This window comes from Zootoca vivipara, chromosome 5, assembly GCF_963506605.1.
Source record: "Zootoca vivipara chromosome 5, rZooViv1.1, whole genome shotgun sequence".
In the NCBI taxonomy this organism is placed as follows: Eukaryota; Metazoa; Chordata; class Lepidosauria; order Squamata; family Lacertidae; genus Zootoca; species Zootoca vivipara.
The window spans coordinates 8,120,822-8,133,283 of record NC_083280.1 but is presented as its reverse complement, the minus strand read 5'-3'; the positions used below and the strand labels follow the sequence as shown (position 1 = coordinate 8,133,283).

General features: G+C 46.9%; 1 protein-coding gene across 2 annotated transcripts in view; it reads right to left on the bottom strand.

Annotated features, from left to right (window-relative positions):
- The window catches only part of LOC118093869 (major facilitator superfamily domain-containing protein 8), a 32,398-nt gene extending 20,590 nt beyond the window's left edge, over positions 1–11,808 (bottom strand). For both annotated transcript variants that reach the window (XR_004693701.2, XM_035133649.2), the window contains exons 1-6: positions 11,401–11,808; positions 6,668–6,853; positions 6,279–6,341; positions 5,104–5,223; positions 2,552–2,631; positions 355–673 (exon numbers count right to left, since the gene is read on the bottom strand). Coding sequence is in view for 1 of the 2 variants with exons in the window: in XM_035133649.2 (XP_034989540.2) it covers positions 355–673; positions 2,552–2,631; positions 5,104–5,223; positions 6,279–6,341; positions 6,668–6,853; positions 11,401–11,476 (844 nt within the window). In the remaining variant the exon portion in view is untranslated. The remainder of the gene's footprint in view (positions 1–354; positions 674–2,551; positions 2,632–5,103; positions 5,224–6,278; positions 6,342–6,667; positions 6,854–11,400) is intronic.
- Between the last annotated feature and the right edge of the window lie 654 nt (positions 11,809–12,462).

Below are 12,462 nucleotides of genomic sequence, written 5' to 3'. Positions count from 1 at the left end.
ACTGTATTATTATTATTATTAGCACCTGCAGTGAAGGCAGAGAGAGGATAGACGCCAGTCTATATAATAATATAATAATAATAATTTATTATTTATACCCCACCCATCTGGCTGGGTTTCCCCAGCCACTCTGGGCGACTTCCAACAGAAAAATGAAATAAAATAATCTATTAAACATTAAAAAGCCTCCCTAAACAGGGCTGCTGCAGAAAGGTAAAAGGCCCACCCATTGCTCCTCCCACTTTTGCCTCTGGCCCTGTCCACCACTGCCAGGTGGCCCCTGCGGGGCTGCCAGGAAGGGAATGTGGCCCCTTGTCTTTGATGGCCCCATACCCACCACAGAAGAGAGCTCACCTGTCATGGAGCTGAAATCATAGGAGGGAGTCTTCTCCAGAGAGGCTTCTTCATCAGCCAAGTGTCCATTGGGCACATAGCGACCCTCGTCGCCTGACACAGCTTCCCGGCGCTCCGCGGAAGTGCTGCCATAGCTGCTGCTCTCCGCTGCCTCCTCGTGTTGCACAAGAGGCTTCTCCTCCTCCTCCTCCTCTTCCACAGCATCCCGCACAGCTGCCGCCGGGGACTTCGAGGAGTCTCCCAACGGCGGTGGCAGCAGGTCGTAGTACAGCGTCGCAACAATGATCTGCAGAAGCAGCCACACCATGCACATGAAGAGCTGAAGAAGCGGAGGAGAGAAAAAACTGAGCATGAGTGCATCGTCCAGAGCATTCTTTTATTTATTTGTTAAATTTATGTGCTACCCGTCATCGGAGGAGACAAGGGTGGTTTGCTGCAACAACAAGTCCCCCCCCCTTATTTGTAATGTACATAATATCTTTTTTCTGTTTGGTTTTCTATTTCTTGTTTCTTCTTTTGTGCACTTGTAATTCCGTACTTTTTATGGACTCGGCTACATTAGTAAAGAAACACTGATTTGAATGCACTATAAACATGCAACACCAGATGGGGCCAGAGAGCAGAAAATTTTAAAGCACAATTTTCCATAGAGATTTTTTTCTTTTTGTTATAACAATCTAGTTTCTGACTTATTTATAGCGTTGTCATCCGTCCGTCCCCCCATGTCTAGATCCACCCTTTTTGCAATAAGGAATATATATATATATTAAAAGGGCATGGGGACTTATAGCCAGCCTGCTGGATCATGCCATTAGTCCAGCATCCTGTTCTCACAGTGGCTGACCTGATGCTTGTGGGAAACGAATAAGCAGAATCTGAGCACAAGAACACTCTCCTCTCCTGTGCTTTCCGGCAACTGGAATACTGCTTCAGAAGCATGGCTGCCTCCAACTGTGGAAGCAGAGCAAAGCCATCGATAGCCCTCTCTCCTCTTCCATGAATTTCTCTAATCCTCTCTTGAAGCCATCCAGGTTGGTGGCCATCACTGCTTCCTGCAGGACTGACTGCCATAGTTTCAGCTATGCGCTGCGTGAAGAACTAATTTCATTTATCTGCCCTGAAACTTCTCACATTCAGCTTCTTTGAATGAGCCCCCGTTCTAGTGTTAGGAGAGAGGGAGAAAAACGTCTCAGTATCCACTTTCTCTGTGCCACGTATAATTTTGCAAACTTCTGGATCGAACAATATTAAGGAGAAAAGATACTGATAACTCGTTTGCTAACAGTTCAAGACTAGAAGGACACTTCCACAAAGTCTATTACAAACTCGGTTTTTAAAAGCCTTATTTATAACTGCATCAGAATAAATGGACTCACTAAGTCTGGATTCTCAGAGGGGAAGCGGACCTGTTGGACTTAGCAGCTGTCTGGCGATTATTTTTGCACCTTATTTAAAGACGCAGTCAGCACATTCCATCCAAATATGATTTCATCTGGTGCTGTTTTTGATTATATGAGTCTTTGATCCCCTGTTTCTGTCTTATGCTGGAATACTGCCACTTTACCTCTTTTGTACAAGCTCTTTCTGATTTTTATATTTTTTAAATCTTTCATCTCTTTACTCGATACCTGACCAGGCTCAAATGCTTTTCTTTTTCTCTTTTGTTGAATTCTCGCAATGCTCTGTCAGCCTTGTTACACATTTAATGAAATAATAATTTAAAAGTTGAATAGTTGGGGGAGCTTGCCTCATCCATGGGATCAAATGCACCAGGCTGGATTATACATTTGTTGTTTAGTCATGTCCGACTCTTCGTGACCCCATGGACCATAACACACCAGGCACTCCTGTCTTGCACTGCCTCCCGCAGTTTGGTCAAACTCATGTTCGTAGCTTCAAGAACACTGTCCAACCATCTCATTCTCTGTCGTCCCCTTCTCCTAGTGCCCTCAGTCTTTCCCAGCATCAGGGTCTTTTCCAGGGAGTCTTCTCTTCTCATGAGGTGGCCAAAGTATTGGAGCCTCAGCTTCAGGATCTGTGCTTCCAGTGAGCACTCAGGGCTGATTTCCTTCAGAATGGATAGGTTTGATCTTCTTACAGTCCATGGGACTCTCAAGAGTCTCCTCCAGCACCACAATTCAAAAGCATCCATTCATAGTTGCTTATACATAGTTGCTAACAAATTGCTTCTACTCACCCCAGGCGATGTGAACTTGTCAACCACGAAGGGCCCCACCTGGAAGTTACAGAGGCGCAGGAACAGGTTACAAGCTGGCCCTGGGGGGCAAACGTGGCAAGTCAGGTGTCTGAAAGCAGCATGGCAGCAACGTACAAAAGCTTAGAATCTTAGAACTGTAGAGTTGGAAGGGACGTGCAAGGCTGTCTCATACAGGAATCGAACCTGCAATTTTGGCGTTATCAGCACCACGCTCTAACCAACTGAGCCACGCAGGCTGCAACCTCCATGTTCAGCTTGTTGCGGCATAACCTGCCCCACCCACAATTCTCAGTAGCAGCAATCCTTTCAAGCAGAGGCGCAGGTTGCTGATAGAGATTTGGCTGGCCACTGTGAGACCAGGATGCTGGCTGAGATGGACCACTGGGCCTGACCAAGCAGGGTCTTCGGATGTTCCTTTACACTTCTGGCTGTGGAAGAGGGGCTCCTCCTCTCCTCTGCAGCCAGATCAGAAACACAACTACCTTTTAGAAGGTTGGAAACTTTTATCTGCTTATTTACAAGGCTGAGACACATACTGGGAGAAAGAGATTTTGTGCTAGCCACCAGACAATGGCTTTTTTCACCTGCCTTGCCCAACCCTCCAGACCTAGGAGTCTTTCCCAGACCATGACTTAGGAACAGCAGAAGCAGCTGGGAAGAGAGGATGAGAGTTCAGGAATTCTTATTATTTTAAAAAAAAACTTTTATACATTGTGTGTCTTTGCTTTTAAATTTGAATTGTTATTTTGTGCGTGGTTACTTTTATAGATTATAGTTTAGAAATTATTGATTGTAATTAAGAGTGCATTTCTGTTTAATAATTATTTGCTGGTATTTAATTTTATTGTGTACTATTATATTCTAGTGGATGATTGAGTATTACTTTATTTGCTGTAACTTGTTTATTTTAATGTTACATTTTAACGATGACATTTCTGCACTGGATCACACTGCTATAAGGTGTGCAAACTTTGTTGTTCCTTCGGCTTGTGAGCTGCCTTGTGTATAGCAATATAGAAAGGTGGTATACAAATAAAAAATGAAATGAAACGAAATGAAATGAAATGCTGCTTTTCCATGCAGAGGCACTTGCTACATCATCACATCAAGGAACCGGGTCTGCAAACAAGCCCAAATAAGCCTTCATTTGTACTGCGCCTTTTTAAAAAAACCTACACCTTTCTCCCTCTCTGTGTGTGGATTTCAAATTGCAACGTTTGCACTGCACCCAACTTTGTTCCTCTTCCAGCTTCCACACTGGAATAACTGGAATAATTAAGTTACAGGTAGGTAGCCGTGTTGGTCTGAGTCGAAACAAAATAAAAAAAATTCCTTCAGTAGCACCTTAAAGACCAACTAAGTTTTTATTTTGGTATGAGCTTTCGTGTGCATGATGAAGTGTGCATGCACACGAAAGCTCATACCAAAATAAAAACTTAGTTGGTCTTTAAGGTGCTACTGAAGGAAATTTTTTATTTGGAATATTTAATAAATGGTTAAGCAGGTAAGGGCTGCGGATTATGTCTCCCGCTTGCTCCATATGAAACAAAGCAAGCATGTTATGCCATACCAAGCAGTTAACCTGCATGTTCTTGTTCATCAGAGCATCAGAAGAGACCTACTGGATCAGGTTAAAGACCTCTGTCTCAGCATCCTGCTCTCACCGTTGCCAGCCACATGCCGACGAGAAGTGCCCAAACAGGACCCGAGAGCAAGAGAACTCTCCGCACATGTGAATTCCAGCAACTAGGATTCAGAGACATGCTCTCCCTGATAACAGAGGCAGCTCTGCCACGGTAGACATTAACCCTTGATTGTCACATCCTCTGTGTGTTCCGTCTTCTCCGTGGCAATTGCAGACCGAACAAATGGTCTTAATTGGAAAATTGGTCCACAAATGGACTGATCTCTCTCTACCTTTGCTTTCCACCTGAGCCCCAACATACATCCAGGGAGGTATGGTAATAACAAAAAGCCTCGAGGGGGGGGGGATGCATAGCCAGGGCAGGATGAAGACCTTTTAGAGGACCTGAGGTTTTGGTGCCCCAAAACATATCTAATTCAAAATATAAATAACAATAAACCACAGAACAAAATTTGATTTGTCGAAATGAAACGAAACCCACAGCAAGATGGGAAATGATGTTTGGCTTTGTATACTGTACTTCCACCTTATTTATATTTGGGGGGAAATTCTCTCCTTTTCTTAATTGATCAAATCCTCAAAACTAATCTTACATAACACATCAGCTTCTATACTTAGTAGAGATAAGGCACCCAACCTGCCTCGTTGCATATTTCCTCTGTTGGGATTTTTAATAGACTTCCACTGAGAAAATGAACGCTCAGCTGAGCAATTTGTAGCCATCAATGTTAAAAACCTGGCAATGGAAAAATTCCTGTGGTGCCCCAACCCCCCACTTCCCTTGGTGCCCTAAGCATGTGCTTATTTTGCTTAATGGTTAACCCAGCCCTTTTCATAGCAGACAGGAAGGTTTTTAGAGGGGTGGGACAGAGGAAATCAGCCTTACCAATGAGTAGCCCGACCTGCCGGCACGCCATGACAGCCGCAAACACCGTGGCACGCTCCTGGAACGTGGTTGTTCGGGTGAGGTAGCCAAAGATGGAAGCTCCTGCCCCCGTCCCCACACCTGCAGGGGAGGGCCAAGCACAAAGAGTCAGAGGGAGGGGGGAACAGAGGCCAGAGGCCATCCTGGCTATAAGTCCTGGAAGACCTGCTCCCTGCCTTGCACAGCTTTTTCCACCTGGCCTGGGAAGGCACGTCCTGGACTGACTCCAACTACAAAAAAAATAAGGCTGCTGCACAGAATCTTAGGCTGGAATATTGCTTGTGGGTGCTTGTGGCTGTTAATTTTTGTATCTTTATTTTTAAATCTTATTGTGACTTGTGGGTAAATGATTATCAGATTGGTTGTGTACTGTTTGATGCGCTTCATTTATCGTTTATGACCGCTTTTGTTCCGCAGTGGTATCTTGGTTGTCAAACTTAATCCGTGCCAGGAGTCTGGTTCGAAAACCAAGGGACAGCTTCTGATTGGCTGCAGGAGCTTCCTGCACTCAATTGGAAGTCGTGGAAGGCACGTCGGACGTTGGGACTTCCAAAAAACCTTTGCAAACCGGAACACTCACTTCCGGGTTTGTGGTGTGCGGGAACTGATTTGTTCGACAACTAAGCTGTTCAACAGCCAAGAGTACCACTGTATTTGTAATTACACAAATTTCTTCATGTTGCAAGATGCCCTGAGTATGGTTTTAAGTATGGAAAGATGGCATACAGAGAAAATGGTGTGTGTATGTATTACAAATCCATCACTAAAGCACGGGGTGGGGAGCTACTTTTGGCCCGCAGGCCGCGTTCAAGGGCAGGAAACCTTTGGGAGGGTGCATTCCAACAGTGGGCGGGGCACTAGGTGGAAGTGGGCGGGGCAAAAAGCAAAGCAAAACAAGGAATGCAAAATTCCCCTCCAGCAGTATCCATTTTAAATGGGGGGGGGAGGAAATAAAAATAAAGGAATACTCTTTCCCTCCCCATTAGACAACAACAAAAATGCATTCCCACCCCAATTTTTTTTAGAAAAGAGGAAACACAATGCTTTTCTCCAAGACCCACCATCCAAGTGCAACTATTATTCAAAGAAAATCTCACATGCGCAAACATAAACACACCCTCCACTCCAGCACTTACCTGCCACCAGCCGACCACTCAGAAGCATCCATTTGGAACCACCGACAAAGTACATGAAGTTCCCTGGAAGCAGAAGACACAGAAAAGACAATCATGAGTTGCAGAGGAAACCAGGCTAAATGAATCAACTTGCTCTAGAGAAAGCAACTCTCTCCCCATTATTGCAATCCACTAGAATGCAGGACCTTTTTTCTGGGACCTCCCTCTTTTTGCAGCTGGGATTCAATCACATGCTGGTCGATGCAGCTTGCATGGCTAGGGTGGACTTTGCGCTCTTGTGCAACAAACCCACTTCCCCCAAAGGATACTTTTTGCTGTAAGGAAAGCTTTGACCCCAAACACAACCACTGCCCCCTGCCGCCGCCACTCTCAATGCAACCCCCACTTACCTGCTATCTGAAACAAGTTGGCAAAGAGGATGATGGCCTTGGTTTTATGGGTACGGTCAGACCAATATCCAAAGAGCGGGCCTGTGATCAGCCCGGCAAAGCTAAAGGCAGAGATGCCCAGGCCCAGGAAGTATGGCTCAGCATTGAGAGTTTGCAGGTAAGCCCAGAGGGTTGGCAGGATCACAGCTGCAGAGAGGTGAACAAAGAAATTCCAGTAAATAGAAAGTATCAAAAAGAACACCCATTAGAAGTGGCTTCCAGAAAATATTATTATTATTAATAATAATATTGCTGGTATTTAAATTTGTATACCTGCAGGTCTCAGGGCAGTTACAACATAGAAACACAAAATGCATAATAAAAATAAATACAAAAACAACCCAATCACCCCCAACACATTTTCAAAGGACATTGGACATCAGACGATGGGAAGTCCAGAAAAAATTAAAAATCAACCATTTGGATTACAATTTGGTTCTTTTTTCTTTAGTTTATTGTTTTTAATTGAAATATTATATTTGGAACATTATAATTGGATGTTTGTATTGGAAAACTTTGGCCACCTCATGAGAAGAGAAGAATCCTTGGAAAAGACCCTGATGTTGGGAAAGATGGAGGGCACTAGGAGAAGGGGACGACAGAGGACGAGATGGTTGGACAGTGTTCTCGAAGCTACGAACATGAGTTTGACCAAACTGCAGGAGGCAGTGCAAGACAGGAGTGCCTGGCGTGCTATGGTCCATGGGGTCACGAAGAGTTGGACACGACTAAACGACTAAACAACAACATTGGAAAACTAATAAAAATGATTTAAAAGAAAGAAAGAAAGCAACAGTCCTCTGCCATTATTGCTTCCCAACCAATGGCTTTCCATGCGGCAGGCTGCCTATGCTCCTGAATACTTCATGGTGACTAGGAGTCATTAGTATCAGGAGTGACACCGTGCAAGCTGGAGTTATTTGTTAGCAAGAAACTGATCTGCACAGACCATACCCGTCAACTCCCGGATTAAAAAATCCGGGATCAGCAGCGGCGCGGCACCGAAAGTCGCTTCTACGCATGTCCAGACATGTGTAGAAGCAACTTCTGGTGCCGGCGCTGCCCAATTTCCGGTGCCCAGACATGGGCAGAGCGGCACTCGAAATCGGTTCTGTCCAGACATGTGCAGAAGGAGCCTCCCTGGCCAGCAGGAGCTGCTTTCAAAATCTGGGGGAATTACGGGATATTTCGCCATTCGGGATAACAGCGGGAAACAGCTTTAAAAACGGGGGTTTCCCGCGGAAAATGGGACACTTGGCAGCTACGGCACAGACTAGGTGGAGTGTCAGGCCTCATGAGCACAGCAGCTCTTCCCTTGCTTGCCATACGTCAGGAAAATTCCTGCTGTGCTGGTTTTGGGGTGTAAAAATGTTGTCGGGGGGGGGGGGGGGATTTGCCAAATTGGCAAAAAGTTAAGGAAAACATGGATGTATGGCAACGTGATGGGAAAAGCAGCTCAAAAATCTTAAAATCACTAACTTGGGGTTAGATTTCCCCCAAAAAGCTCAATAATTTGGGGGGTCTGCCTATAAAAAAGCTTCACATACCCATGGATCAGTTGCTGAGACTGAAAGTCCCCACCTCCCCTTCCCTCCAGGGCTTTTTCCAAGCAATAGGAGGCTGTGCCTGTGTGAAGCTAACTTCCCCGCCCTTTTCATGACTCTTCTGGTTCTGGGAGACCAGGTGGGAGGAGAGCTTGTCGCAGCAGGAGGGGGAGACACCCAGGACTCTTCACCAGCCTGACTCATCTCTGCCTCTTGCCTCCCTCCTCTCCTGCTCAAGCTTCTGCTTCTGATCGTGGACTCTCCCAGCTAATTAAGTCTTTGACTGGATGTTCATGAGTTCAAGTCTTATGGGTGGAGCTGTTATTGGTTGGTTGTTTGGTGTTGGGGTGTGTGGGTGTTGTTCTTGGTTTTATTATGTGTTTTGTGTTTTTATCTTGTATTTTTATGTCGCAAACTGCCCTGAAATGACATATGAAGGGCAGTATACATTTTTAATAATAATAATAATAATAATAATAATAATACAGTCATACCTCGGGTTGCAAACGCTGCGGGTTACACGTTTTCGGGTTGCGGACCGCGCCAAACCCGGAAGTACCGGAACGGGATACTTCCGAGTTTTGGTGCTCGCACATGTGCAAAATGATGTCACACGCATGCGCAGAAGGGCTGAATCACGTCACACACATGCGCAGGCTCGGCGCTGCGGGTTGCGAGCGCTGCGGGTTGCGAACGTGCCTCCCGCACGGATCACGTTCGCAACCCAAGATATGACTGTAATAAGGAAGAACGTGTTTCTCTCCACTTTCTCCAGGCATAATTTTGTACAACTCACAATCATGTCTCCTCTCACCTTTTCTCTAAATGAAACATCCACCTAGTCTCTAAATTTTAAATCCTCCAAGGTTGCAACTTTTCCTCATAGGGAAATTGTTGCATCCCCTTTATCATTTTGGGTTCCCTTTTCTTAACACCAAAATCAAGTATTACAAGAGTGGGAGAAAAACCTTCCCTCTATCCACTATATCCACACTACACCTAATTTTAGGGATCTTTATCACATCCTCCTTTAGTCACGTTTTTCTAAGCTTTATCCCTCCAAGTGTCCTGCAACTATTATTGATTTCGTACATTTGTCTCTTGGCCCTCTTCCATGAGGCCTTTCAGAATTTCTTCTATCCTAGCACTGACAAAGACCCAGGCCTGTTCAGTTTCTGCAAGGCTGCTGCTTCCGGCACCTTGAGAATAGTGAGAGGAATCTCACATTCAAGGGTGAGCCAATGTGGGGACTTGGGAGCTGTAGTCCAACAACACTGGCATCATCCCTGACCTTGGCAATGCTGTCTGGGGCTGATGCCACCTGTGGTCGCTATTGCCTACCCCCTCTGACTCCAATCATGCTTACTCCAGCATCTTACCCCAAGAACATTTCCATATTGCAGCCCAAGCCTATTATGTCCTTACTCTGGAGTATGGCCTGCTAACCTCATCCGATCACAGGGCAGAGGAACAGCAACCGAAACAGCCAACCTATCCAACGACAATTGGCAAGCTTCTAGAAGTCAAAGGTTAGGAAGCAGATGCTAGTTTCCTGGGAGAAAACCATTTGCATCCGGAAAACAAATTTGCAAGGCACAGCATTCTAGACTCTGCCGGAGCAAACCAACTGCACAGGTTGAAAGTGGTGAGAAGTGAGAGTTGGCTATGTTCAGCTTGGAAAAGAGGAGACTGAGAAGAAATGCAATAGCCATCTTCAAATATCTGGAGCGCTTGCAAATGGAAGGGGGTGCAAGCTTGCTTTCTGCTGTTCTAGAGCGCAGGACTTGATTCAAAGGATTCAAGTTACACGAAAAAGTATTCCGACTAAACACCAGGAAGAACTTTCTGACAGTAAGAGCTGTTTGACAGCGGAACGGTCTCCCTCGGGAGGTGATAGGCTCTCCTTCCTTGGAGGTTTATAAGCAGGGGTTTGATGGCCATCTGTCATGGATGCTTTAGTTGAGATCCCTGCATTGCAGGGGGTTGGACCCGTGGGTCCCTTCCAACTCTAAGATTCTATGATTCTAAGTGATGAGCACAGCAAAATACTTCCAGTCACTTCCTCCCACCTATCTGGGAATGGCAGGAAGCAAAGCAGGTGTGTGGGGAAAGTTCAGGGCTAAAGAACTGCACCTTCTCAGACTTAACCACGCAGTTCATGTGATTATCTACAGGCCAGGATCTCTTCAAAGCAGGCATGCTGAACAACTGGCAGAGGCACAAAAACCTCAAAACATCCAATGTGCATTCCTGGAGCATGCAATAAAGATGAAAATCTATCTACAAAATCTGCATTGGATCAGAGGATCAAGCCAGGGAGCCTCCCAAACTGGATTTCCTCCATCACCAAGCTCCTCCCCTTAAAACCTGGGCTTCCTAGGGGCAGAGTATGCTACCAGTACTTCAGCAGCAAGGGAGCCCTTTCTGGAGGACCTCTTGGCCAGATAGCGCAGAACAGCCTCCTTTTCCCCTTTGTGGTGTGTGTGTGTGTGTGTGTGTGTGTGTGTGTGTGTGTGTGTTTAGCTTATAAGCACCAGAGCAGGGACAGTTTTGTTTTGCTCAAATGCAAGTCACTCCTGGAGACCTTTTTGACTGGAGACCTGGGTACCAGAGCTGTAAAGGCGTAATAAAAATAATAATAAACACCAGCATGATAAGACCAGCTTCAACCAAAAGGGTATGTGTGTGTCATAGGAGCCAACTCATAAGAGCTGAGGACCCTTTGAAACCCCTCAGTAAAATATTTTAGGGGGTGTACCCCATGTTGATGGGATGGATGTTGCCATTCAAATGGTATGTGTGTGTGCCGCATCCTGAGACAGATTACATGGGGCGGGGCTTACCTGCCCCCCATATTTTATTCAAGTTGGCACCCCTGGTGTGTGAAGGGAGGGAGGGAGAGATCAAGCTACATATAAAATTGTGGGGTACAAAATCTAATAATACACACACAAATAACACCAGCATGTTGAGACCAGCCTCAACAAAACCCGCGTATATATGTACATGTGTAGGTGTGTGTGTGTGATGAAGCTATATATAAAATTGTCAACTCTGTATCCAGGGTCCAAACACTCCCCTGGTACTCTCTCTCCCCACCCCCACCCCACTTTGCCGATGCCCATCCCAGCCATGCCCAGGGAAGCTCACCGTACTCAATCCCTCCCGACAGGAAAAGGAGGCCAATGGTGAGGTTGGTCCATTTCTTCTTCCGCTGCACATCCATAGACACCTGGCGTTGGGTTCTCCCCGGGGACAGAGGCGGCCCCTCGAAGGAGCGTGGGGCCGAGGTCGTCGTCTCCTCGCTCCCTCCGGAGAGCTCAAAGGGCAGCTGGAGGTGGCGGCGGTGCCATCTTCCTCCTCCTATCCCTCACCATTCTCCCTGCCTCAGCAGCAGCAGTGGCAGCAGCAGCGCTCCTCTCCAGCCCTTTTTACGCACACGCCCATCCAGTCGCCCCTTTGGCGCTCTCCCTCTCGCAGCCCGCAACCTGCGCGTTGCTGCGGCTGTTCTGCCCGACCAAGGCAGCTGCAGCCGGGAGAAAGTTTATTGAATGATCGGCGAGCGGGCGGGACGAGCGCGCGCAGCAGCCAATGGAGAGCGCATCCTCGTCCCCCAGCCTACCCGGCTTTATCGCCCTCCTGCTGCTAACCTAGTATCGGGAAGGAAAAGCGCCGGGCAGCCAATGGGAGCGCGCCTCCTCATAGACACATGCAAAGCAAGCAAGCATCCCTAAGTCACCTGGCCGAGAGCACTCCCCGTTCGTGCAGGAGGCAGGTCGGGCGCCCCGCTGTATTTCCTTAGCCCCGTCCGCCAGATTTTACGCACACGCGTCTTTGAAATGTAAGGAGCTGCCTTTCACTGAGTTGCGCACCTGGCACAGGGTTGTCTACTGGCCAGAGGCCAGGATTGCAAGGCAGGGAGCGAGTCCCATCCTTACCTTTAGATGCCGCCGCCCTCAGGATTGGAACCTGGTGCCTGCGCTCTGCCGCTCAGCTACGGCCCTTCGGAAGTGGGATTTTGCTTCCAAGCAAGGAGTAAAAAGCAGGGCTGTCAATGGATGCGGAAACCGAACAGGCTTTCTTTTTTCTGCTGGGCATGCAATGCTGGGAAGGACTTCACCGGCTGAATTTCTGCTTTTTGCTGCAGCTCTAAAACGCACCCAGAACAGCAGTCTGGTAGCTCCTCTGAACAGCACATAGCATCATAGAGTT